General features: G+C 44.9%; 2 protein-coding genes across 2 annotated transcripts in view; one reads left to right on the forward strand and one right to left on the reverse strand.

The window, feature by feature from the left end:
• The window catches only part of LOC125447477 (ras-specific guanine nucleotide-releasing factor RalGPS2-like), a 60,491-nt gene that overhangs the window by 27,733 nt on the left and 9,116 nt on the right, over positions 1 to 23,642 (reverse strand). The window contains exons 7-9 of the mRNA XM_048521862.2: positions 22,935 to 23,024; positions 22,596 to 22,688; positions 20,877 to 21,003 (exon numbers count right to left, since the gene is read on the reverse strand). Coding sequence (XP_048377819.2) covers positions 20,877 to 21,003; positions 22,596 to 22,688; positions 22,935 to 23,024 — 310 coding nt within the window. The remainder of the gene's footprint in view (positions 1 to 20,876; positions 21,004 to 22,595; positions 22,689 to 22,934; positions 23,025 to 23,642) is intronic.
• On the forward strand, positions 726 to 20,346 carry angptl6 (angiopoietin-like 6). Its single transcript, XM_048521861.2, has 6 exons — positions 726 to 1,025; positions 11,033 to 11,706; positions 11,965 to 12,154; positions 15,459 to 15,652; positions 16,178 to 16,448; positions 16,538 to 20,346. Exons 2-6 carry the CDS (start codon positions 11,068 to 11,070, stop codon positions 16,732 to 16,734), a joined length of 1,491 nt encoding a protein of 496 aa, XP_048377818.1. The 5' UTR covers positions 726 to 1,025; positions 11,033 to 11,067; the 3' UTR covers positions 16,735 to 20,346.

Here is a 23,642-nt window from a genome sequence, read left to right on the forward strand (position 1 = left end):
GAGAGGGAATAGATTCTGGTCATCTCGTCACTCCACCATCTCCCACATGGGCTGGCAATTATTTCTGAAATGATGAAGTGGGGTGATTTTGGAGCATTTTATTTACATGACTGTTTTCCTGCTACACCTCCCCAGCCCCAATTCATTCACTGTAAAAACACACAAACATGCAGCACCTTTAGTTTTAAAAGGCAGGAACATAAACCGAAGTTGCTGGAAAAGCTCAAACAGGTTGGGCAGCATCTATGATGAAAATCAGAGTTAACGTTTTGGGTTCTATGACCGTTCCTCAGAGCATTCCTGATTTACAGCATTTGCAGTTTTTTTTTTTATTTACCTTTAGATTTAAGCTGGTTTCACACAAGATACAGATCTCAACTCATAGTTCAAGGAAAGCCCAGTTTGAATGAAAAAAATAAAATTGAGTTGAGAGAAGAAGCTGGGAGATGGCGGTATCATTCCCAAGTCAATGCTGATCAGCAGTTTACTCTGTTTGGGAGGAACCTCTGTAGCTTTCTGGAGGGTGGTAAAACAACATCAGTTATCAGTCTAACAGGCTGAAACAGCCCAGCTGCTGATTCAGATAAGTGCGAGAGAGAGAGAGAGAGAGAGAGAGAGAGAGAGAGAGAGAGAGAGAGAGAGAGAGAGAGAGAGAGAGAGCGAGAGCAAGGGAGAGAGAGAGAGAGAGAGAGAGAGAGAGCGCGAGAGGGAGGGAGGGAGAGAGAGAGCGCGAGAGGGAGGGAGGGAGATTGGGCAGTGCTGAACCGTACACACACACACAGACTGCAGCGCAGTGTGGAACGACCAACAGTGGATCCTCTGACTGAGATGATGATGATAACCCTGACCCAGTGAAGATTTTGAACCCAAGCTGCTGGACAGGATCACAGAGGGAATCGTAGTTAACTGATCCATTGGAATTAAACATACAGGAGTATGTTTCTCACTGAACGATTCCCTTGTAGTTGGAGAATGTTAAAAGCAGTCAGGTATCCAGCTATTGGTCAGCTAAAGTCTGCTCACAGGTAAGGACTTATTAGTATCTTACAACGCTCCAGTGAAGCACATTGTTTTTTTAAATTGGAATTTCTAAGGTTTTGCAAAGAGAGAGTTAACAGTGTTTTCTCTGAAGAGTCGATGTACTGCACCAAGCCACAGAGAGCCAGAGATGTACTAACATTTCTTACAAAATCAGACAAGTAAAAAAGATATTCAGGTGGACTCATATCCCAGTTCTCCAGAAATTGTTCATGATTCCCATGTCAGGCTCCTCAGCAAATATTCCTCCCTCAGCTGGAAAAACAATGACAGACAAACCCCTTGTCTCATCAATTGTGAGAATTCCAGCAGCAATCACACACAAAGACATAAATCAGCACCAACAGAAGGGCCTGTCAGACCCTGTTCACTCAGACCATGATCTGATTACTCCACATTCCAATGATTCACCTGGTGAGGAATAAACAAAAATTCTTCTCACCTCTGCTTTAAGTCGGTGACTCAAACCGTGACCCCTAGTCTGAGATTCTCCAACAGATTGAAAAAAATCCTCTCGACTTGGTCAAGACCCATTGGGCTCTAATATGTTTCAATCCAGTCAGCTTGAATTCTACCAAACTCAAGATTAGGCCAGGCCTTTCCCCATAAAACAAAATGCCCATTGCAGGTCTTAGTCTGGTTAACCATCTCTGAACTACTCCCAACATCCTTCCTTAGCTAAAAGGAGACCGAGACAGCTCACAGTACTCAAGATGTGATCTCACAGTATAAGTGAAGCATAAGCTTATGTCTTCAATTTCCCTCATAATAAGCAATATTCTATCAGCTTTTGAATTACTTGCTGCACCTGAATATTAACCTTTTGCAAATCATGAATGCTGACACCCAGATACTTCTGCATCCCCTCAGTGTTTAGGAAACATGCATTTCTTTTCTTTCATTCTTCCAAAATAGGCAATTTCACATTTCCCACATTAGATGGGGCTCCTGATTTGTGAACACGTAGTTACAAACGCAATCCCGTGCAAGGGTGTAATTATACAGATCCCACAAATGAACATTTTCTGTACGTATGAATGGCTATTTTCAATTGAGTTTTGTTCAAATTGACCTGTGAACAGAACCCATGTGCAAACTGGGACTGCCTGTATTCCATTTGCCACATGACCATCTATATCCCTCCATAGCTTCTTTATATCCTCTTCACAACTTTATGCAACAACAAATGTGTTACCACACCTTCCGTCCCTTCAGCCAAATCATTCGTATAAAACGTGAGCAGTTGCGTTCCCAGCACTGGCCCCTGTGACATTCTGCCTGCCTAAGAACAACATTTTGATGCCTGCTTGCTGTTAGCCAATCAATCCTCCATCCTTACCAATACATTACCGCGAGACACAAGCTGTTATTTTTCGTGTGGCACTTTAATCAAATGTCTTCTGGAAATCTAAGTGGTGCTACATTCACTGATTTCGCTTCATCCACAGCATGTCACTTCCTCAAAAGAACTCCAATAGATTAGTTAAACAATATTTCCTGCGGATAAAACCATGGTGACTCTGCATGATCACCTTGAACCCTTCCAGGTACCTGCTGTAACTTCTGTCACAATAATAGCTTCTAACATTTTCCTGATGACAAACCTAAGTTCACAGGCCTCAAATTGATGAGCAAAGTACCACAGATGCTGGAGATCTGGAATAAAGACAGAAAGCACGGGAGAAACTCAGCAGGTCTAGCAGCATCTGTGGAGAGAGATACAGAGAGTCAAGATTTCGAGTTCAACATGACAACTCTTCATAACTGTTAGAGATAGTAGGAACTGCAGATGCTGGAGAGTCTGAGACAACATGGTGTGAAGCTGGATGAACACAGCAGGCCAAGCAGCATCAGAGAGCAGTAAGTTTCTGAGGAAGGGTCTCAACCCGAAACGTCAAACTTTCCTGCTCATCTGATGCTGCTTGGCCTGCCGTGTTCATCCAGCTTCACACCGTGTTATCTCTTCACAACTGCAGCTTTCCGTTCCCTTGTTTTTGGAAGCTGTGTGTGGCTCAGTGTCAAAACACTGTTCAAAAAAGAAACTGTACTGTGAAACACCTCAGGATGTTTAACTGAGTTAAAGGTAGTATCTAAAGGCAGAGTTGTTGTGACCAGTAAAGAAAGGCTGCAATATTTTTCAGCTAAACTATTACTGTACATTTCAATAACATGGCATGGAATTACTTTAACTGTTTCTTTCTGAGAATCACTCGTCCTGAACACCAAGAAAAAAAATTCAATCGCTAAGTACGGACTGGCCTTCAGTAGTAGATTGGCATTAACTTCCAAATTGTTAATCTTGAAACCTATATTTTTGTAACTTATGTCACCGACATGAATGTTTACATTAAATCAGTGACATCATTCCACGAAAATTGTAGTCAACACAACACCTTTGCAAGTTTAAAATGGTTAAAGAGAGTATGAATTCTGGAGATGATGACTTTTGTAGTTGGAGTTAATTATTACAAACCTCTTGAACTAGTTAGAGAGGAGGGGATGGTTTGGTTATACAGCTATCAGCTTAGGAAACAACTTTATCATACGGCAGTCTGTTCACAATTTTGTTTGTTTCATGATGATATAAGGCTTTAAGAGATGTATCTATCCTGGTTTCTTTTCTAAATGAAGAAAAGTAGACACAGAGGGACCGAGCAGACTGCACAAAGCCAAAACAGTAAACGGCTTGTGAGGCCTTTTTAAGTTGGAACAATAGAAGCAGCCTGAATGAGTGGGGTCAAGCTCTCACAGAACCAGGACTTTTAGTTTTAGCTTTCTGCAATTGCTGGGATCTTGAAGCTGGATGCAGAAGCTGTTGGTCCTCTCGTACAGCTAAAAGCTGGAGCTCTCTTCCTGCTGTTGGAATTGCATGTCAGATAATCTAGTTTACTGAATTGGCCTTTGTCAAGGGTGTGTTTGTGGAATGTTACTATATTGGAGCAATTAATTAGCAGTAGATAACACATATTATTTTGTTAAGCATTTTGATAGTTACATTAAGCCAATTCATTTCATTTCTTTCTATTTTGTTTTGATTTTACACTAAAATTAAAATACAAGTGTGTTTTGCTTAAGGTGAATAGTTTGACCATTCGAATTGCATCTGGAATGCAACACCTTACACTTAACTTTTAAATAAGAAAAAGTTAGGGTCAGGCTAGCTCCTTAATATATTTTGAGGGGTTTTGGTCTGATCCATGACCCTTTTGGCAAGAATAGGAAGGTGGATGTAATGATTACAGGAATTAGTGTGTTCCCAAGGAAACAGACACTGAAGTATTGCGCTTATGTTTCAACACATCTTTTGTTTTAACATCAGCAAAATTAATGTTACCAACAATTCATCTGCAGAAAAATTTAGGCAAAACTTGCTTGTTTCTTTGCCTGTTTTGAACTTCTGTTTTCAATGCTGTAAAATTTAAGAATGAAGCCACTGATTGAAATGTATTTATTTATAATTGAAATTATGAAATTTACAATTGAATTTATTACCTGATGGTACAGAGGAAGCAAAATCTGGTAGCAAATCAAAAGCTGTGGGGAATTCTACATGGGAATAAGGAGTGACCGTGTTCCCCACAGGCATTACACTCGGAAGTTTTGGGTACATTCCTTGTCCTATTCATCAAGTTTAATGAAGAAAATTTTGCAGACCTTTTTGGAAATCTGGAAGAGTAAAAATCCACTGACTAAAAAGAAATAATGTAGCTACTGTATATTTAGAAGGAATCTGATACCTGAGAAGGACTTTTTTTTGTCTGAAAAGGCACTACTAAAATAACAGCTGTTAGAAAAGTGATTTTTCTCCAGACTGTAATGAAACAGCAGATTTAATGGAGAACAGAGCTGCTGGCTAAAAATAAAATTGTTGGAAACACACAGGAGGTCAGTGGCTGACTCAGACACAGAGAGACACAGAGACACAGGAAGAGAGAGACAGATACACAGAGACAGAGAGAGAGAGACACACACACACACACACAGAGAGGAAGAGAGGAAGAGAGAGACAGACACACAGAGACAGTGAGAGAGAGACAGTGAGAGAGAGACAGAGAGAGAGAGACAGAGAGACAGAGACAGAGAGACAGAGACAGAGAGAGAGAGACAGAGAGAGAGAGACAGAGAGAGAGAGACAGAGAGAGAGAGAGAGAGAGAGAGAGACAGAGAGAGAGAGGGAGAGAGAGACAGAGGAAGAGAGAGACAGGCACACAGAGACAGAGAGAGAGAGAGAGAGAGAGAGAGAGAGAGAGAGAGAGAGACACAGAGAGGAAGAGAGAGACAGACACACAGAGACAGTGAGAGAGAGACAGACAGAGAGAGAGAGAGAGAGACAGACAGAGAGAGACACAGACACAGGAAGAGTGTGACAGGCACACAGAGACAGAGAGAGAGAGAGAGACACAGAGAGAGAGAGAGACACAGACAGGAAGAGAGGAAGAGAGGGACAGACACACAGAGAGAGACAGAGAGAGACAGAGAGAGACAGAGAGAGACAGAGAGAGACACACACAAACACGAGCCTTGTATCTCAGCTATGATTTTATCATAATTAATCTGCTAAAGGAAGGGTTATATTCAAATCACTTACTTTTGAAAACTAAGTGGCCAGCTGACTAGACACTGGCTTCATTTCAGTCGAACTCTCTCAATTTGTTTTCTTTCTGTGGAAGAAATTGGAGAAACTATCCCAGAGGACTGGGATGAATAACGGTGGCAATTATCAGTTTATAATAAGGGTTACCAACACTGCAGAATTACCCTAGAGGCTCCCAAAATTAAATATTCATTTCCTGAAGGACAGTGAATTATTTTAAAAAATAACTAAGTACTGGAGATGGGGTAAAATATTTGATTGAATTACTTCCCATCTATGAGTTGACAGAGTCTGTTGGCTTCCTGATTGGCTGAACAATGGCAGGAGATAATGGAGATCATGCGGTTAACCCTCTCTGAATACATCCAGGGTTGGCATTTCCAGCTTGAACACTGTGCTGTTTAAAACATTTAACTGACAGTCAACAGGCATAATGCCCACCATCTACACCATAGATTACAGGGGCAGAATTAGGCCATTCAGTCCATCGAGTCTGCTCTACTATTTGATCATAGCGGATACGTTTCTCAATCCCATTCTCCTGCCTTCTCCCTGTAACCATTGATTCCCTTACTAATCAAGGACCTGTCTCTGTCTTAGCCACACTCAATAACTAGGCCTCTACATCCCTCTGCAGCAAGAGTTCCACAGATTCACCACCCTCCGGTTAAAGAAATTCCTCCTTATCTCATTTCTAAAGGGTTATCCCTTCACTCTGAGGCTGTGCCATCAGGTCCTAGTCTCTCCTACTCACGGAAATATCTTTTCCCCATTGAAACTTACAGAATACTGAGAGGCCTGGATAGAGTCAATCAGACCCCTCCCTCATCCTTGTAAACTCCATGGAGTACAGACCTAGATCCCTCAACCGTACCTCATACAAGCCCTTCATCCCCAGGAATATTCTTGTAAACTCCTCTGGACTCTTTCCAAGGCCAACACATCCATCCTGAGACAAACCTTAGATACACAAAACTGCTCACTGCCACATGACAGAACATTATTCTGCCTGCCATGGGATTCTAGAGGTTCCCATTCTGAGCTTCTGGGAATGGTTCTTGAGCCATTCAGAACTGCACTCACAACAGGCAGCCTGGGACCAAACACAGGGCCAACCAGAGACCAGAGTCTGAGCCAGGAGATTCTGTCCCACTTGGATAAATCCTAAATCACCATTGCCTGGGTCTGTCACTATCAACAACCAGGAATCCTACAACCCATGGCAACATGCGTTTAAAGTCTGCATATGGCTTTTCGGCATGTGGACAGCTCACTAGCGGTAGGAGAATAATTTCTTGGCAGATTTTGAGAGTTCACAGAACGTGGGTGCTGCTGGTTCAGCTTGTGTTTGATCCCCCCCATCCATAACCACCCTGGAAAGATGGTAGTAAACTAGCTCCTTAAACCACTTTGTAGGGTGGAGACATCCACAATGCTGTTAGGGAGTGAGTTCCAGGATTTTGTCCCAACGACATTGAAGAAACAGCAACATATTTCCAACTTAGGATGGTGTACGGCTCAGAGGGGAACGGCCATGTATCTGCTCACTGGATCCTTTCGGGAGGTTGAGGTTGTGGGTACAAAAGGGGGCTATTGTGGGAACGGCTTAACCTCCACTTTAATAACAAAAGCATCTAGGCATGTGGTAAATTAATATTTTTGCTGTAGAGATTGGCAAAATGGAAAATATGGTGAACTGTTCAGACGTACAGGGGGCAGTAAACTTTATTTTCAAAATGACCACAGTCATCATAAAATGCTTCTCTGCCTCAGGCACTAGGCGAGTGAGAGAGGTCGGAGCAGAGGGAATCGAGACACTGGAATATAAATAATTTAAAAAAGGAGCTGTGGGAATCTGGTGAGGGAGAGACATGGGTGGGGGGGGGGGGTGGAGTGGATTAATGAGCGAGTTCCCGCAGTTCAGGAGGTGAAACAGCAGCTGTCCATTACAGATGACAGACAAAAGTTTAAACACAGACTGACAGGGAGGTTACAATTAGCACTGGCTGCCACACAGACTAAACCCTGCGATATAATCAGTACGCATCTTGGCATTTTAATTGCTTCCTGAGTTGGAGAGTTGAGAATACTCAGTGTTTGCATCAGGCTCGTTTTCTATGTAGCTAGCACAGGGAAAGCTGCTAACAGGGACTCACACCGTGGTATTTACTCTGAAAAATGCCTAGTTTGGGACTCACTCTGGGACAAACCAGATCCTGGCAGGTTTGTAGAAGTACAAACATGTTTGGATTGTGAGATCTATTCAGAGGCTGGGGAGGATCAGGGGGATAACCTGATAAACACAAGCCTGGTGGGAGAGATCCCCCAGACTGGTCCCGATTGCTTGTTGGGATTTGAGGGCAATACTTAAGAGTATTTCTTGGCCAGGCCTTTACTCTCTCTCTTTTGCCTCATTCAGGAATTTAAATGCCTGCAGGTTTTGGTTGGGGGTTGCGGGGGGGGGGTGCAGGGCTAGAGACATTTGTTGTGGGGGGGGGGGGGGGTGGGCACGGTCAGCAGCAGGAGGAAGTGCTCAGCCACAATGTCCCAGCCATTTGCAAACTTCCCGTGGAAGCATTTTTCTTCCAGATTTTTCCTAGATACTCATGATGGTGCGCCCAGTACTTACCTCAGGACCTCACTGTCACTATCCCCACCGTGACCAATTGCTGGGTCTTTAGTTATTCAGTAATTTTTTGTCAAACACTTCAATTGCTCAAGGACATCGCTACAAATATCACAGGAAAACACAGATGTTATGGATAGACATTTCATGATTCTCATCCAATCCACCAACAACAGAGATCAGGGTTGAGAATCCGGACTGACATTGCCACGTGATCTCCAAAGTGTTGGGCCCGAGACAAAAACCAAAGTTGCTGAGAAAGCTCAGGGCTGGCAGCATCTGTGCAGAGAGATCGGAGTTAGCGTTTGAAGTTCTGAGGAAGGGTCACTCAACCCAAAACGCTAACTCTGATCTCTCTCCACAGATGCTGCCAGACCTGCTGAGCTTTTCCAGCAACTTCTGTTTACGTCTCTGACTTACAGCATCTGCAGTTCTTTCGGTTTTCATGTAGAGTCCTAGAACTTATCCTTCGTTCTATAAACTTACGCAACAATCAATCAGGTCACCCGGCAGCACTTCACAAAATCCACCAACTGGTTCTTCACGAGCCCATGTCAAGTCAAATACATTGAAACTTCAAAGAGGCGGTTTCCACCAGCCCTGAGCACAAGGGTCACACAATCCTACGATCACACCGCGCTGGGGCAACATGTGAAGCACAAGCACATGAAGCGACATCATTCTGGAGAAACACCCTTAATTGAAGCTATGCTTTGTAAAAAGCCAAGAAAGTCACAGATTTGTCACTTTGTCAGCTCTCCGTTCTTCCCCAATAGCAATCAGGAATAAAAACAAGGTATTTCACTCTACGCAATGTCAGATTACCAACCTTTGCTAACCTCTCGACATTTTGTAATTTTGTTTTTAAAGAAATGAGACTGAGACAAAATAGAAAAATAAGTTAAACCAACAGCAGTGCAGATGGAATTAGTACACAATGTTTTCAGTGACCGTTCTGTCTCACCCGAGTGACTAAAGTGCAGTCCAATAAAACACCAGTCAGCTTTGCACCCGTCTGGAACAGGCAGTGTGCAATTTGTACAGGTTTCATTTCTTTTGGCAGATTGAATCAACGTTTTTCAAAAGGGAAGGAGATCACCATCTGCAAAGGGTGGTGGTTCCAGTGAGAAGGCAGGAGGAGAATGACACTCGGCAGCCACAAACAGGATGGGCCGAACGGAACCTCTTTTGCACAGTCACAGTTCAGTGATTCTGGGAAGTCACTGTGCCCGAGATAAAAGGTGTTTCGATTCTCTATGGTTTATAAACCACGCTTAGAAAGATGTGAACACAAGCACTCTGCTCAACATCAGAAACAGATTCACAGGACAGACCTCTTCCAGGACAACTCCCATCCTCAACTGCAGCCAGGACTTTTCCAGAACACCAGTATTTCCACACATCCGTTTTGCTGGAAGCAGACCTCACCCTGGCTGGGTTTGACCAGGTGATACAGCAATAACGTCTGGGAACGAATGGGGATTCTGCCTGCAGTGAGGGTCTTCCTCCCCTCCCCCACCTCCTTCCTCCTCAAATTGACATTGTTAACAGATGGAGACATGAACAAACAAATTTGCTTTCTCTTCTCCCCCGCCCAATGCTGTTGGGGAATGGACGTGGAAACAGCCATCAAGACAAGTGATCTTTCAACACACTTTCACTCAAATACAGGGCGCATTGAACAAAATAAAATGGCCAAAAAGCCCTCAAACAGGAGAAAAGAACTGACAAGCTCAACAATGAGGCACTTAGGCTCACAGAATTCCCTATAGCGCAGGTAGAGAAGCCATTCAGCCAATCGAGTCTGCACCGACCCTCCAAAGAGTATCCCACTGTAACTCTGCACTCTCCACAGCTGAGCCACCCTAACCTGGGAGGAAACTAGAGCACCGAAAGGAAACCCACGCAGACACGGGGAGAATGTGCAAACTCCACACAGACTGTTGCCTGAGACTGGAATTGAACCCAGGTCCCTGGCACTGTGAGGCTGCAGTGCTAACCGCTGAGCCACCGCGCCGCTCACCGTGTATCACTCTCTTATCTGAAGACAGCTCAGTCAGTGGTAGTTTGGAATGCGAAAGCAGCAAGAGAACATTAAAAAGTTCATGGCCCAATTACCTGTAGGGGCTTGGTCACCAAGGCCTGTTGGAAACTGTGAGAGGGGGGAGGGGGAGGGGGAAGAGAGCGAGAGAGAGAACAGTGCACAGCTCGGCTGGGGGTCGGGGGGGGGCGTGGCGGTATGTCGAAGAGGTCACACTTGGACAGACTACCAGGTAGAGAGGGGCACAGTCTGGAGGAATTTGAAACCAAGGATGACCCTTATGAAATCTTTAACTATTTCCCCTCACTCCTCCTTCTTAAAACCATTAGCTGCGTCACTGGATTAATTCCTCACACATCAGTTTTCCTCCAGAACGGACTCCAGGAAGGTGTTTGCTGAGGGGTGGTGGGACCAACGGCTAACAAACACAGCACAGTGTCAGCCTTAAAACCCGTTTTCAAAGATTGTGGAATTCTCTATCACAGAAATGTGGAGGCCAAGTCACTGAAGATATTCAGCAAACAGACAGATATATTTTGTTGTTGTTTTAAAGTTTAAAAGTATTAAGGGGTACGGGGAGAAAGCAGGGGTATGGTGTTGAAATAGAGGATCAGGTATGATGGTATGGAATGGTGCAGCAGGCTCAAAATGGCTGAATGGCCTACTCCTGCTCCTGCTCCTGGTTTCTATATTTCCATGTTTCAATATTTTGGTTTTTTGTTATTTCTTGCAGATTTTGAGCCGTCAGGCTCCTACAGCCCAACAGGAATGATGCTGAAATTCATCACCAGCCTCCTGGTCCTGGCCAGTTTCGCAGCAGCTGAAGCAGCTTCTCCAAAACCAAGCACCAGCCCACATGCCAAGAGAGGGGGGCCCAGTCAACGGGCCAAGCCCTCCCCAGAGGGTCCAGGGACCAGCGGCTGTACCTACACCTTCATTGTCCCACAGCAACACCTGACAGGTCCCATCTGCCTCAACACCAGGAGCCCAGTGTCCCACAACAGCATCAACCAGAGCGAGCTGCAGGTCATGCACCAGGAGATGAGGGAACAGCAGCAACAAATTGAGGACCTGAGGCAAATGGTGGAAGTAGACGGGAGTGTGCTCAATGAGGTGAAGATCCTGCGGAAGGAAAACCACAACATGAACTCCAGAGTGTCTCAACTCTATACCCAGTTACTGCACGAGATCATTCAGAAGAAGGATAACTCCCTAGAGTTTTCCCAACTGGAGAACAAGGTGCTGAATGTCACAGCCCAGGTGCTGAGGCTATCGAGCAAGTACAAGGAGCTGGAGCGCAAGTACACAGCCCTCAGCTTGATCCTGAACAACCAGAGCCACACTCTCAGCGAGCTGGAGCAACTGTGCACAGTGCACTGTCTGGGACACCAGCAGCAGCTCAAACAGGTAAAACTAATGCTGCCCTTACTCATTCTCCTCTCCATGGGGAAGGACGGTACAGCATATACCCGAGATATTCACCAGCCACCCTTGCTGCCACTGAGCAAGAACTCAGCTCAGGACTTTATCCACTAGCCTGTAGATGCTGAACCCAGTCACACTATGGGACAGGCAAGAGCTAACTAATAAATAAATATTTCTAGGTTAGGGGTGCAACAATCTTACGTACAATGATCGCCCTGGGGTTTGTGTGTTTATCAACAGGCACCAGGAGAGCCACCACTCGTGGCTGTGATACCCAACAGCCTGAATAGCAGCAACAACAGGAGCAAGAGCTTGGTCTCTGGCAATGAAATACTGAAGGATCAGGTCTACAGTATGGCACAGGACAGGCTGAAGAGAACAGAGCAGCCTCCACCCACTACAATCCCAATGGTGACAACCAAAACAGCTGGTGAGTGAACAGTCGACTCAAAAAAAGTCTCACCTCTAACCTTGCGGTGACCACTGTGAGAGATACATTTCCTAGTTCAGCACCACCACCTGACCCTGTGGACCTACCATTTCCTGCTGACCAATGGGAGACAGTGGGGGGTGGTGAAGAGAAGAAACATCTTTGGCAAGCTCTCTAATGTCACAGGCCCCAAGGTCATTCAACATCTAACCCCAACATTATCCAACTAACTCACATATTTTGCCTCCAGTAATTGGCGAAAAGACTTTTCATATTCTTTTATGGGACGTGGCCATTACCGGCTAAGCCCATCCCGAACTGGCCTCGAGGTGCAGGTGGGGGTAAAAAAAATCACTAAATAACTTGGATGTGTCCAACTCCAGACTGTGTGTCTGTTGTCTGTTTCCACAGTTTATTTTTTTTTAAAAACAGTGAAATCACATTCTACATTTCTATTGGAGATACAAATTCTACCTTTGAACTTTGAAGTATCTCCATTCTTCCTTCACAATGACACTATCCTTTCTGCCAAGTCGGTGTCTTGGCTGTGACAGAGGTCAGTGAGATCTCATGGTTACACTTGTGTCCATCCCTTCGCCCTGGGGGGGGGGGGGGGGGGAGAGAGAGAGAGAGAGAGAGAGAGAGAGAGAGAGAGAGAGAGAGAGAGAGAGAGAGAGAGAGAGAGAGAGAGAGAGAGAGAGAGAGAGAGAGAGAGAGAGACTGTCTTGTCTTCAGCCATGTAGCAACCATCCATTCAAACTTACTCTGAGCCACAACTGCTGGGATTCCAAACACCAAACGGGGGCCGCAGATTGAATGGCAAAGGTGGGACAGATTTCAAGGAGAGAGGAGAGAGATTTAAAACAGTCCCGAGGGGCAACATTTTCCACACACAGAGGGTGGTTCGTGAGGGAGTGGAGGTGGTTTACAACATCTAAAAAGACAGCTGGATGGATAGATGAATAGGTGGGTGTTTAAGAGGGATATGGGCCAAGCACAAGCAAATGGGAGGTCGTCAGATTGGGATGTCTGCTTGGTGCAGACGAGTTGGATTGAAGGGTTTGTTCCTGTGCTGTATGGCTATGATTCTGTAGCTGAAGGAGGGTGAAGGGGAGGGAAAAACACAAAAATTGTATAGCAACGGGTTGGGGGCCCTCACCTCATGTATGGTTCTGATGCAGGCTCATTGATACAGATTGGTCAATAACGCTCTTATGAGGTTATGTGCTCCCAGGGCCACTGCAGCCTAAGGCTGGTCTGAATCCATCGAGAATTCCCATTTCCCAAGGGATACAAGAACAAAGAGACATGATAGATACAAGCAAGGAAAGTGGCCGCTGTAACAGCCAGGGAGACACAGACACACCTCCTGTCATCTCTGGCCAGTGAAGGTCATCTCCCTTACCCCAAACCCCACCTCCCACATCCTGCCACTTTCCTCTCTCGGCTCCTATTTCACACACAGTCTGAAAGGCACAGGTCCAGTTCCCCAATGGGGATGGTGAACCCCAACACTGCTACACTGAATCTTAATCCAGTTTCATCAAACCTGGATTTAGCACAGCGATCACAAAGACTGCTGGGAAATGATGAGCATCCGATACAGAGAACCCAGTGGAACCACATCCAGTAACAGGGAGACGGGTAGAACCAGGGCCAACTTAAACTCTAAGCCCCCCTCCCAGCCTTACTCAGACACCATCCCGCAGCCATTCAAGGGGCAGGTTTATTTCAAAGGTAAAGTTCAAACAAATGTCTGAAGATCAGATGAAAGATTGAAATGTGTTGCAAAAGAAGGCAGGAGTTAAAAGAAGGGGCAGGACTGTCCTGTGGGGCTGGGAGCATTCTCTGACCTTTCGATAATTGCCACTCATCTCAGATAAAAGCAAGTTCCTGCCAGCAGCGAATAGACTCATTTTCTGTGATAATAGTGTCTTGCAGTGATGGTCTTTTAAAAAAAAGAGGTCAATACAACAAAGCCGTGCCCACAGCTTTAATAACATAGCAACCACTGACAATAAACACATGAACTGGAGCACAGTTTATCGAGAAAAAGTCTCCCTCCCATTTAAGGCAAAGCCATCGAGCTGTACAGCACAGGAATAGACCCTTCAGTCCAACCAGATAGCCTAAATAAATCGAGTTCCATTTGCCAGCATTTGGCCCACATCCCTCTAAACCCTGATAATAAAATGTGAGGCTGGATGAACACAGCAGGCCAAGCAGCATCTCAGGAGCACAAAAGCTGACGTTTCGGGCCTAGACCCTGTAAACCCTTCCTATTCATGCACCCATCCAGACAGCTTTTAAATGTTGTAATTGTACCAGCCTCCACCACTTCCTCTGGCAGCTCATTCCACCACCCTCAGATAGAGACTGCCACAAACAGATTGGCTATGATCTTCTTGATCCTTATCTTCTCTGATTGAGTGTGACCACTCAAGCTCAAGCACAGGTCACACAATGGTGAAATAGAGCCCACATCAGCACTGGTTAGTCCAGGACAGGGTGTCAGCTTGGCCTGGGTCAGATTAGCTGAGCCTACAGCAGTACCCACTCTGGTCCTGAGCTATGAGAGCCCAGTGAAGGACAAAAGGAATGCAGCACTGTCAGAAGGGCTGCATTTCCATTGAAAGGCTGCTTCATGTTGAGCTGGAAGTGAAAGATCAGGGACTAGGAACACCAGGTTCTAGTTAATATCCTTCTGTCGGTCACCAAACACTGAATAACTATTGATCCCTACCATTGACACTCCTGGGATCATGCTCTGCGTGAAATGACGGCATCCACCCGTAAGACTGTAGGAGCAGCAGTAGGCCATTCAGCCCATTGTATGCACTGCTATTCAATGGCTGATCTGATAATCATCAGGTAGACATTCCTGTCTCTTTCTTTGATTGCTTTACTCATTAAAAATCTCACTATCTCAACCTCGACAGCCTCCTGCAGTAAAGAATTCCAGACTCACTCCCCTCGGAGAAGAAGAAATTCCTCCACATCTATCTCGGATGGGAAACTCCCAGGTTGTGCTCTGCCCCACAAGGGCAAACAACTGCAAACCGTCACTAACTCCATTTCTAACCCAGTAAATCTTGTTTACAGAGGGAGGTTTATTTTCACGTTTTGTCAAATCAAAGGCCTGGCATCAGCTTGCTCCCTCTGATGGGTGTACTGGGGTCAGGGACAGAAATGGTTTTATTCTCAGCAGCAATATCCTGGGACTGAGCATCAGAATAACAAACGCACAGGGCCGGCTGGGAGGGAAGGGGCCCATGGGGTTACCGTGTGATTTTTTTTTGACCAGGTCCCTGGAAAGATTGTCTCCAGGCTTTGGAAGATGGTCATCAATCCAATGGGATCTACTTAATCAAACCAACCACTATTAGCCGGCTGATGCAGGTCTGGTGTGAACATGAGGAAGGTCCAGGTGGCTGGACTGTCATCCAGAGACGACAAGATGGCTCGGTCAATTTCTTCAGGAGCTGGGAGAGTTACAAGGTGAGTATGTGAAGTCAGTGCATCAGCTGGCTAACACTCCACCCTCAAGTTCACTTTTGGTCCATCTGTCTCCACTCCCCTCACCTATTCCCATATCAGCCCAGGGCCTAGTGTACAGGGGGCACCGTCAACTTACTGGGCACTATATACCCAACCTCTCTCCCAGGCCCTGTTCACACCATAGGAGATACTGGAGAAACTCAGCAGGTATGGGGGTGGGGAGGAGAGACAGAGAGAGAGAGACAGAGAGAGAGAGACAGAGAGAGAGAGACAGAGAGAGAGAGACAGAGAGAGAGAGACAGAGAGAGAGAGACAGAAAAAAGGTTAATATTTCAAGCCCAGAATGACCTTCTTTGGAACCAAGTTATTGGATTCACAATATTAACTGTTTCTCACTGCACCGATGCTGCCAGATCTGCTGAGTTTCTCCAATACTTGTTTCGGTTTCAATGTACTTGCTTTTCAATGACTATTCGCTGACACACAGACACACAGAGTAAATGTTGCCTGGATTCTTATCTGCAGCAAGGTTTTGGGAACATTGATGGTGAATACTGGCTGGGTTTGGAGAACATCTACTGGCTGACCAATCAGGATAACTACAAGCTGCGAATCCTAATGGATGATTGGCAAGGCAGGAGAGTGTTTGCAGAGTACGACGATTTCCGTGTGGAAGCAGAGGGAGACTTCTACAGGTTGCGGTTAGGCCATTACCACGGGAATGCCGGAGATTCCTTCTCCTGGCACAACGGCAAGCAGTTCACCACCCTGGACAGGGATCGGGATCTGTACTCAGGTAGGACTGTTTCCTCGGCGTTACCCTGCAATGGTCAATCGGGTTAATGAAGGGTTTTCCTCATTACTGTCAGTGTGTTTCCTTCCAAGGTAACTGTGCCCACTACCAGAAAGGAGGCTGGTGGTATTACACCTGCGCCCACTCAAATCTGAATGGAGTGTGGTATAAAGGAGGTCACTACCGCAGCAAGTACCAGGATGGTGTTTACTGGGCAGAATTCCGCGGTGGGGCCTACTCTTTGAAGAGAGTGGTGATGATGATATGTCCAAACCAGATACTGCTGTAATCTATACTCTCTGCTTTACAACCAGAACTCGTGTCACATTTCCCACATGTTAGCATCAGCCATCTTTTAATCACAATTTCACATATCGTGTTACACAATCACTATTGTATAAGCAAAGTTTCAGACAACAGAACTACCTACTTAGAGTATAATATGGCTTGATGGGCTTAAAGCAGACCCAAAGCTGTTTCTTCTGTTCTGTAGTTCAGACTGAATGGTCCTGAGGACAATAATGATGTTGGTTAAGGGACAGAGCTCATAATATTCACCAGATCCCATTCCAGCCTCTCGTGTCGCCTCCCCCCTCCCCTCCCTCCCTCCTGCAGGGATCCTCGTAGAAGTTACTCTAGACAAGAAACAAACCAAACTATTCTAATATCACTCAATTTAATACAACAGTTCAGTGCATCCCAGGTGTTTAAAAAATAGCTGCTGTGTCTTTTCAGTGAATTGTAGAAATTAAAATTTCATGAAAAGCAGCAGCTATCTTAGAAATGTCAGGATAATGAGAAACTAAAATGCCTTATTTCCTGGTTCACAGAGACAGACAGAACTATGCACACACTGTCAGGGTGCAAGAAGCAAATTGGATGGTCTTCATGCAGGTTAAAGTGAACACAGCTGCCAAAGCAGAGGACTGCTCCCCAGTCCCACACTGACTGGGGTCACTGAGGTGTGAGGTGAGAGTGGTACATGGAGGGGCACCCTCTGTGGGTTGGCAGGGGGTGAGGGGTTTATATGATTGGTGGTTTTACCCTGTAGACAGATTTGCTACACCTCCCTCCATGTGTCTGATGTGGAGACTGGGTGTGCAATGACAGAACGGGTCTTGTTCTCTGGGCCAGCATCCCACGCCTCAAACACCAAAAGACAAGTCCCCAGGACAGATGAACAGAACATTACGGTAAACATCTACAACCAACACATGGGGCTGATTTCAAACCCATAACCTCTGTGGGATGTCAGTGGGGACAATTATCTGAAATTAAATATTGGCATCACATCCACAAGCATCCACTACCGATGCTCAGTGCACACTGCGGTTACTATCTACATGGTGCACAGTAGAAATTCACCAAAGATCCTCAGGCAGCACCTTCCAAACCCATACCTGCTTCCATCTAGAAGGACCAGGGGCAGCAGACACACAGGAACACCACCCCCTGCAAGTTCCCCTCCGAGGCACTCACCATCCTGACTTGGAAATATATCACCGTTCCTTGTGTTGCTGGGTCAAAATTGTGGAATCCCTCCCTAACAGCATTGTGGGTCATCCCACAGCACACGGACTGCCTTTTCAAGGGGCAACTAGGGACAGGCAATACGTGCTGGCTCAGCCAGTGATGCCCACGTCCCCCAGAGTGAATTAGAAAAAATTAGCAACACAGGAATAGTGGGAAGCCATTCAGGCCTGCGACCTGTTCTTGTGTCCAATGAGATTGTAGCTGATGGATAACCCAAATTCCACACGCCCCTCAAGGCCCTCCCCAAAGCAACCTTCATCAGTCTGAGTTTTGACTTGAGACTACAGCCTCAGCAGCTTTCTGTGAAGGACAGCTCGAGATTTATACTGCCTGTGTGTCAGGCAGTGCTTCCTGTCATCACCAGTTAATTATGCAGGCTTGAATTTTAAAATTCTGTCCCCTGTCCTGCTCCAGCCCACCCCCACCCCCACCACAACACAGCCTCAGGAGGAGGTCATTTCTATCCTGACCCGATCAGATCTTTGAATGCTATTAAACACTTTAACTACACCACCTCTTCATCTTCTATGCTCAGGAGATACATGTCCAAGTCCATATCATTTATCTTCAATTTTAACTTTTTTTTAAAATATCTCCAGTATGACTTCAGTCAGTTAACCATTAGTGTCTGTATTCAGAATCCTGGTACTTACAATCCACAATCTAGGGCTTCACAGGGTATATACAACACATACAGGCCATTCAGCCCAACCACTGAAGGCTGGCACTGATGATCTCCTCAACCCTGCTCCAAATCTCAGTGTAACTCTCTACCCGCCTCTCCCTCAAACATTCCTTTAGTTCCATTAAATAAATCAGTGTTATTCACTCCAATCTCTCCCTATGGGAGTAGGTTCCACATTCTCACCTCTGTCCAAGTGGACTTCTTGGCGAATATCATACCGACTTCCTCCAATTCTGTTCTTTCCCACAAGAGGAATATTTTATGTTTTAAAACCTTTAATGATTTTTAAGGACCTTCATTAGGTCACCTTCTGTTTTCAAGGAGAGAATTGGCCGCTGTCAATCGTTTCCTGATGTACTCACTCATGTTTCTGGTTTCATGCTTAGAAACATCCAGGGCACCCTCTCCAGTGCCTCTACGTACACTTTATAAAAATGACAACCAGAACTGCACATGGTACTCTCTGCACTCCCTGCATTCCTCCACTTCACACTTTTCCCACTGTACACTCCTCAGCCTGACCTGGCTCAAACAGACAGCAACGCTGGCTCTTGTACCTCCTGAACAGGCCAGCAGGAGGCGATCACAATTCAGCTTGCAGTGGTTCATCATTTCCAACCCGTCCCTCTTCTCATGAGTAATGAAATTCACCGAGACCATCATTCTGTGTGGGAACCCATCAGAACAATCAAATTCCCTAGGTTAGATCATTTTCTTTAAACTAAACATGGCCCTGCTATTTCCTAGAAAACTGACCCTGAACTAGATGCATTCTCATCGTAGATATGAATCCATTAACTCTATGTTTTTGCTTACACTTCTGAGCGCTAGAAAAACCACTGTAAATATCAGAATAAATAAACCACTTTCTGCTGTAATATACTATAGTTCCATTGTGGATCAGTGAGATATTGGATAGTCTTAGTGTATGTGTTGACCACAGCGTCCAAATCAACACAGAGTCCATTTTGGGTAAAATCAGAACTACATGGAGAGAGAAACAGCTTCCAGTCACTGCTCACTGTCACACCCAATTGCTCATCATTGGAAAGAGCGGGTTGGATTTTCATTCAATCTCAGGATAGCGGGAATTAAAGAGCAGAAAAAAGCGCTGGGTTTTGGGAGGAGATGTGCAAATAAATATAAAAGATGCAGGAGCAGACTGAGACAGTCACCACTTTATATGCACCGTCCACCGTCCACCGTCAGCCAAATCCCTATCATCAGTTCTCTCTGCGCTTGTGAATTACGTGATGCCTCTCTGTCGATTGGCATGAATCCTCCTTCAAAGACAATGTGGAGTTTTAAACTTTTATTGATGTCCCTCGCACCATTCTGTATCAGAATCTGGAAGATGCCATGCTGCTGATTGCAGCCAGGGTGAAGGGGTGGTCAATGTTGTCCATGAACTGGAAGACCCTCACAGCAGGAAATGTGACTGCTCCACCTTATTCCCATCATTTCTCCACAGATCTTAAACTAAACCGTATGGCCAACATTACAATGTGGAAATAATAAACTAACTAATTGTGGATGAGAAGATTGTTAGTTATTAGGAACCTCCCACTAAGAGTTTCAAAGCTGGTCATTTCTTTGACTCATTGAAGACTTTCACACATCAGTAAAATTGATGTAACGAAGTTTAGATAAAATACCATCTCCAAATTAAAACTGTTCACCAGTGTTCTGTCCCTCTGTTTTAACTCCAAGGTTTCTGACGCATAACACGCTCATAACAATTGCAGTTTCCCTCAGACAACTCTCCTGTGTGCAACATTAGAGATGGATCACTGCAGTTGTGTATCACTGAGGCAGAGAGGGTCAACTTGAAAAATCAGACACCCTTCGCTTCTAAAGAAATCTCAGCGATGTTGTTTCATAGGTGGATCACCTGCACATCCTCCTGCCTCAAAACAGAAGTTTTTTTAAAAAAAAAGTTTCTAACACACCAAGCACAATCCCAACAAAGCAGGATTCGCACCACTGCTATTTCAGAGCTGATTTCACTATTTCCTAGTGACCCCAGAGTTCATGTTAGAATCCTGCAGCAAAAGGTAAAAAACAATGCATGGGCATCAGATCAAAGTGGGGTGAGACCCCTCATTCCCTGGGGTCAAAAGATGGGATTGTAGGCAACAATACTGAAACGTGTGATGATAGCAGTTGCTGAGCACCCAGCCTCCCTGCAAAAGATAGGAGGAGATTCAACTCACCTAAATATGGAACACACGGAGTTTCCTTCAAACAGTTGATGTAATCTCGGAGCTCTTTATAGTTGTTGTCGCTGGACATCAGAGTCTGCAGCTTTTCAAACACAGCCTTATCTTTCCTGCTCAACAGCTACAATTAAAAGAACAAAAATAAATTTAACGACCACATTCCTCTCATGTAAACAGATCTCTCTTGGATCATAGTGAACTGCAACAGCTGACAGTACTCAACTGGTCCCAACTGCCCCGTCTCAGTCCCAAACTGACCCCACAGCGCTGCTCCCAACTGCCCCATCTCAGTCCCAAACTGACCACACAGCGCCACTCCCAACTGCCCCGTCTCAGTCTCACTCAGTTGGGTGGACAGTTGTTCTGCGATGGAGAACCTCACCAACAGATTTACCATGAAGGCCGTACCTTCTCAACCTCACCCAAGATGTGGTGACCCTCAGGTTAAATTAACCACCAGTTCAGCAATAATACCATTAGGCCATATTGTAAATATTATTCACTGCTGCTCTTTCCCCATAGCCCTGTATCAATCCCAACTCTGCCTGCTTCCTGCCTGAGCACATCAAAAGGGAGAGAGGCTAAATATCTTGTGAAGTGATCTGTTCTGGTATCAGTTTTGTGGGAGGTACAGAGATTCACACTGTACTTGTATGGCTGAAATTGATGAAAATTAATACACACACACACACACACACACACAGAAATTCAGATGGAAAACAAAACAATCCACGAGCATTATGATTGGCAATCTCCTGCCTATTCCCTGTACTCTTCCACACTATTTCTACCTAAATAATTATCCAATGCTCTCTTCAAGGCCTCAGTTGAACTTATCTCTGCCACAGTTCCTAGCAGTGCATTCCACACTGTCTTGTGGTTCTTGGTCTTTTGACAAGAGGGGACAGCTATTCCCAATCTAGTTTGTGCAACCTGCAAATGATTTGCAAAACCTCTAATCAGATCTCTATCAGTCACCGTCTCTCCAAGAATGGTCCTAACCTTTTCTAATCAACCCTCATCACTGAATAAACTCTAATAGAGTGTGTGGGCTGAATGAATTGACGTAATCAGACCCTTATTGCTGAAAACAAGATCATTGAGATAGGGCTATAAGGTAAACTTGAGTGTTTTACTTATTTGGATTTGTGTTTTGGTTTATTTTGTGCTTTAGCTTGGTGCTGGAAAGTGGGAACACTGAACAACACTTTTCACTGGGTTTGTAATAAATAGGCATGCAAACGAATCAAATCAAGGTTACCCAGCCAACAAAACATTAACTGTGCTTTTCAACAGAAAACTTATCTATGGCAGAGATAAGTTCAACTGAGGCCTTGAAGAGAGCATTGGATAATTATTTAGGTAGAAATAGTGTGGAAGAGTACAGGGAATAGGCAGGAGATTGCCAATCATAATGCTCGTGGATTGTTTTGTTTTCCATCTGAATTTCTGTTGCACAACCGACACAAATATTCAAATCTCACCATAATCCCACTACTTGACCAATTCATCAAATTCCTGCACTGCCTGAATAGATCAGAACTTTCTGATTTAAAAAAAGCAAAATAGTGAAACTCAACATCTATTATCTGTGTAGAGAGAGCAAGAGCGAGAGCGAGAATATGCTGGAGTCTCCTCCAGCATCTTCCACCTGGTATAATGTTCAATACCACCAACAATTATAAAGTCACCCAGAAACAGGCATCGACCTACCGCCCACGTTTTTGACAATCTGAACACTGGAGTGCTCTGTAATGCTGAAACGACTGCCATCAACCCATGAAGATTATGGAGACCCTGAAGTTTCTGCAAAAGAAAGAAACTAGTTTTTAAGAGGAATCCTTTCCCTGACCTCAATGAAATGGCAGGAGGAAAGACCTCATCTCATCATTTCTTGCCGAGTTCTTGTTACCAAAGGCTATCCAAGCTAAGCAGGTGCGATATGCACCACCTTCATGGCCTGTAGAAAACTCTCAGCAATCATATACTTGGGGGAACTGGGCAAACCTTCAGGGTGCTGCACAGATCTGCTCAAAATCCACAGAAACTCACCTTGGCAATTTTGATAAAATGCCCAACAACTTCCACTCTTCGTTTCAGTGTCTGTTTGGTGAGAATCTCCTGGATGACCCAGAAACTGACCTGGAAAAAAAAGCGAGAATCCTTCATTTCCCCATCACATTACCATGTCTCAGAGTGCTCTGGAGGCCAAGTCACTGGGTGTGTTTAATGCAGCGATAGATGGGTTGTTGATTACTCAGGGGGTCAAGGTTTAGGGCGAGAATAGGGTTGAGAAACACATCAGCACAACTGAATGGTGGAGAAGACATGATGGACTAAACTCTGCTCTATATCGTACGGTCTTACGGTCTCGGATACCAACAGATTTTAGCCAAGAATGTTATAAGTAATATTTCTTTACTTGAATTTATTGCATCAAAAAGTTTAAAAACTTTAGAACTCTCCATCTCCCATAGATCCCATTAACAAGCAGCTTATCACAAGTTTAAGATTTCATTTTTCATTCTCCTGCCAAATCGTTTTAGCAATTAAATATCTGCAGACTGTTTGAGGGGGACATTTAATTGAAATTCCTACAGCATGAGTGAGAAATAGACCTCAGGCATGAGGTGGGACAGTCAAATGGCACTGAGCATGGACAGATTACCAGGGCTACGGCTGCTCGACGATGCGGAAATTAAAAGGACCACATTAGTTTGAGCATTTCAGTCCGTCTGGTTAGTTACCAGATCGTGCCTG

This window comes from Stegostoma tigrinum, chromosome 35 (assembly GCF_030684315.1).
Source record: "Stegostoma tigrinum isolate sSteTig4 chromosome 35, sSteTig4.hap1, whole genome shotgun sequence".
In the NCBI taxonomy this organism is placed as follows: domain Eukaryota; kingdom Metazoa; phylum Chordata; class Chondrichthyes; order Orectolobiformes; family Stegostomatidae; genus Stegostoma; species Stegostoma tigrinum.

Bases quoted from the DNA above. Each gene is read 5' to 3' on its own strand.
- angptl6 (XM_048521861.2), top strand. From the start codon at position 11,068: ATGATGCTGAAATTCATCACCAGCCTCCTGGTCCTGGCCAGTTTCGCA. The intron at 11,707-11,964 runs GTAAAACTAATG...GTTTATCAACAG, and splicing joins ACCAGCAGCAGCTCAAACAG to GCACCAGGAGAGCCACCACT. The intron at 12,155-15,458 runs GTGAGTGAACAG...TTTTTTGACCAG, and splicing joins GGTGACAACCAAAACAGCTG to GTCCCTGGAAAGATTGTCTC.